This window comes from Alligator sinensis, unplaced genomic scaffold (assembly GCF_000455745.1).
Source record: "Alligator sinensis unplaced genomic scaffold, ASM45574v1 scaffold1608_1, whole genome shotgun sequence".
Lineage (NCBI taxonomy): Eukaryota > Metazoa > Chordata > Crocodylia > Alligatoridae > Alligator > Alligator sinensis.
The window spans coordinates 95,072-99,062 of NW_005843397.1; the positions used below are offsets into that span (position 1 = coordinate 95,072).

Sequence of the window (3,991 nt, forward strand, 5' to 3'; positions counted from 1 at the left end):
CGTGGCGCAATAGATGTGGCAGCCACATGTGCCACAGAAGGGGATGCACTCCTGGGGAAAGGGGCAGCAGCAGCTACGAGCATGGGGGCAATGGCCACGGGACCAGGGGAAAACCCTGCTTAGACCCCAGTCATGCTCGCTCCCAGGAGACTCCCTGGCACAAGGCAGGGTGCAGGTCCAGGCGCCTGGGCTGGACTCGAGGTCCCTCAGGAACTGCCAGCTCCTCCTTCCCACTTGCTTCTTGGCTGCACCCGGGGAAAGTGCTGTTCTCCTCTGAACGGGGACTGCCAACAGCCCCGTTGCACCCAGCCGGCTCCTCGCTGACATTTCTGGGACTGTCTGCTGAGTGTGGCCTCTCAGTGCCCCCCATGGCACTCCCAAAAGGGTCTGGGGGAACCCTAGCGCTACGGGGAGGCCCTGTAGTGTGTAAATCTCTCCTTGACCTGGGCTACCAGGACGAGCGCCGTCTCCCATTGAACTCTGTGTCTGGCTTTGTCGCGCTCCCAGCTGCTGCTGCCAGAAGACACAGGGAGACCTGGAGATGGAGCCCACTGGCGCCAGGGATCCTGCTGGTGCCCCCATCACTGGGCCCGGCTCCCAGGTGAGTCTGTCCCTGGTTAAAGCATCTTCAGCTGCTGCCTGTGTTTGCTTTGTAAGCCACTGCTCCAGGCAAACACCTGCCTTATCAGCCAGGCACCAGTCGCACGTGCCGGCCTGGCACAGGTCCAGCCGCCCGCCCTGCTCATGGAGCGTGGCCTGCCAGGAACCTGTCCTGCCCTGGCTCTGGGGGCAGTGCCCCGGGGCCTGTCTCCACCTGCTTTGCTGCAGTTTCAAGAACCAAAGAAGCCCTGACACGTGCTGGGCAGCCCAGGGCTGTGACCCATCTCTGCCCCCACCCCAGCCCATGCTTCTGGAAGAGGGTCCCCTTTCCCTGCGGCTCCTGGACGCGGCTGGGATGTGTGCGGATGTTCCTGGCAGCGTGCGGCCCTTGCAAGGTCAGGGCTGCAGGGTCTGGATGCTCGTGTGGCAGAGGCAAGACCCCCATGTCCCTGCCTGTCCCTCGGCCCCTTCTGGGGGCTCTGGATGCTCCTCCTGTCACTGCTGGTGGGCCTGGTACTGCAAACTGGGGCCTTCCCTTGGCTACAGGGACCACATGCTTGCAGGGTGTGCATGTGTGTGTGCATGCACACTTGCAGGGGGCATGCACACATACCCACACTGGCAAGCATGCGTGCATGCGTGTATATGTTCATGCAGACTTGCAGGGTGCATGTGTGTGTATGCATGCATGTGCACCCCTGCAGGGAGGGTGTGGGGGTGTGTGGGCACACGCTTGTAGGGGAAGGGCTCTGTGTGTGTGTTGGGGGGGAACGGGGGGGCTGAATGCACACGTCTCCCTCCCCTCATTGGCCAGCCAGGGTTGTGCACAGCTCACACCCTGATCCTGCAAGTATGCAGGGGTGTGTGTACACACATATACATGTACGTGTGCACATGTACACACATCCAGACATGCAATTTGACCTGCAAAGTCACATCTAGTTCAGCACCTGCCTGAGGAAGGATCAGCCCTGTTCAAACCAGCCCAGACAAACCCCGTGCCTGACCTCTGAGCCACGTGACCGTCAACCTGACACAGCCCCAGGCATCGCCCCCACCCCTGCCCTGGGGAAAGCAGGGGGGCCACAGCTGCCAACGTCCTGCAGCTGCCAGCGGGCTCATGGATGCTACAGAGACCCCAGGCTGAGGCTGTGCCCCTGCTGCAGCAGAAGGCAACTCCCCCCAGTCCATACCAGTCTGAGCAGGGGGAAATCCCTTCCTGCCCCCACTGCAGCATTGGTTTGAGCCTGAGCACAGGGGCAAGACTCTCTAACCACCCAGCAGGAGCCTTGGCACAGCACCCACACAGGGGTTGTATCCCTACTTGGGGCATGGGGGTCTGTAAGGTATGCCAGGACTCCTGGGTTCTCTTCCCAAGCTGCCCCAGCCTCAGTTTCATTTAGCATGCCCCCCACCCCAGGCCAGCCGCAGCTTAGGGGCCCTGTGATACCCAGCCCTTGCCCGCCCTCCCCCACCCAGCCCAGAGCTGGCTGCAATCCCAGGTCTGTGACCCTGGACCTCGGCCCGGGCTCCCGGGGCCCAACCACAGCACTGGGAGGGAGGCTGGTCACAACAGGCCAATGTCTGTGACCAATACAACATGGGTCACAGCTGAAAGGGGGGGCTGCAGGTCAGGAGTGAGGGGCACCAGCAGGGCTGAGGGGAGCAAGGGGCTGTGAGTGAGTGACACGGGCAGGGCTGGGAGTGGGGCAGGGGCTGGGGGTCAGGAGTGAGGGGCAGCGGTAAGGCAGGGAGGCTCCTGCCCTGATCCCCGCTCCCTGGGAGTCCAGCACTTCCTGGCAGATCTACGTGTTGGGACGAATTCAAGAGGTGGCACCAGGGGAGGAGTTGGGGGTAGGAGGGTGGGGGGCGGAGACAGGAGCCGTATATAGACCCTCCTGCCCCGGGGGCCAGACCCCAGAACAGACGCCTCCTGTTGAGCCTCAGGACCCCCTGGCAGGATCCGGCCCTGCGATGCCTCACCGCTGCCCCCCTCCCTGGGCCCTCTGGGGTCTCCTGGCCTCGGTGCTGCTGATTGAAGGTAGCAGAGTGGGGAAGGGGGCAGGGGGCAGAGAGGGAAGCCTGAATGCCTGGGTCCCCTCAACCCGGACACCTGGGGTCTCTCCAGCTCTGGGAGGGAGTGCAGGGTAGGGGTGAGAGGAGAGGGGACTGGGAGCCTGGACACCTGGGTCCTCTGGGAGGGCAGTGGGGTCTGAGTGTACGAGCAGGCGGGTGTAGAGCCCGGACACCTGGGAGCTGTGGCCTCTCTTCTCTTCCACCCCGCAGTGGCCCTCAGCCTGGACTGCTACAGCCATGAGGGCACCTATGTACAAGCCTTGGTCCAGCCCAATGTGACCCGGGTGACCTGTGGGCCGGCCCACAATGTGTGCATGGAGCAGATGCTGGCCATGACCATCGGTAAGGCCCTGCCTCAGTTTTCCCTTGGGTACCCCCACCCCCAGCACCCGTCACAGCTCAGGAGCCCCGAGATACCCAGCCCTGATCCCTACCCCAGAGCTGGCTGCATCCCAGGTCTGTGACCCTGGACCTCGGTCCAGCCCCAAGAGCAGCTCTGGGCTGGGGCCCAGGTCAAGGGGTTGGGCCAACCAGAGCTGTAGGAGGGAGGACAGGGCCCTGTACCCAACAGGCCAATATCTGTGGCCGATAGCACGTGGCTCATGGCTTGGAGGCAGATCAGGGGCTCCTGGTCTGAAGTGAGGGGCACTGGCAAGGCTTGGGGGGGGGGGCAGGGGCTGTGGGTCTGGAGTGAGGGGCACTGGCAAGGCCCTGTGCCATAGCAATGTGGGGGGGGGGGCAGGCGACCATGAGCGGCTTGACCTCCCGGGGCACTGAAGCAAAGGGGCGCCAACAGGCGCTGCCCAGCTGGAGCAGGGCGCAGAGCAGAGCTGTGATCAGCTGTTTGGGAAGGCACAGGGATAGGGGGAGGGCAGCTCCCATCACTGTGTGCACTCCCAGGCAAGCATGGGGGGGGCCTATGCCCCTCAAATCTGAACATGGGGCAAAGGTGGGCTGCCACTGCAGGCTTTGTCCTGAGCGGCAAACTTCCTTGCCACGGTACTGGGTAGGCCTGGAGCATGCAGGGTGCTGCAGGTCAAGAGGTCGAGCGAGATGTGGGGTGAGGTGGACACACTTGAAGGGAAGGAAAGGCTGCAACTAGATTTAGACAGACTACAAAAGTGGGCAGACGAGAATAGGATGAGGTTCAACGTAGACAAATGCAGGGTGCTGCAGCTTGGGAGAGGGAATCCACAGCACACATACAGGCTGGGGAGTTCCCTTCCTGAAAGCACAGAGGCAGAAAGGGATCTCGGAGTCATTATTGACTCCAAGATGAACATGAGCCGCCAATGCCAGACCGCAGCCAGCAAGG

At 62.8% G+C, this 3,991-nt stretch overlaps 1 protein-coding gene across 1 annotated transcript in view; it reads left to right on the forward strand.

The window, feature by feature from the left end:
* The first annotated feature begins 2,574 nt into the window (after positions 1-2,574).
* The window catches only part of LOC102371273 (ly6/PLAUR domain-containing protein 3-like), a 4,972-nt gene continuing 3,555 nt past the window's right edge, over positions 2,575-3,991 (forward strand). Inside the window, exons 1-2 of the mRNA XM_006038562.3 lie at positions 2,575-2,641; positions 2,887-3,018. Of these exons, the coding sequence (XP_006038624.1) occupies positions 2,575-2,641; positions 2,887-3,018 (199 nt within the window). The remainder of the gene's footprint in view (positions 2,642-2,886; positions 3,019-3,991) is intronic.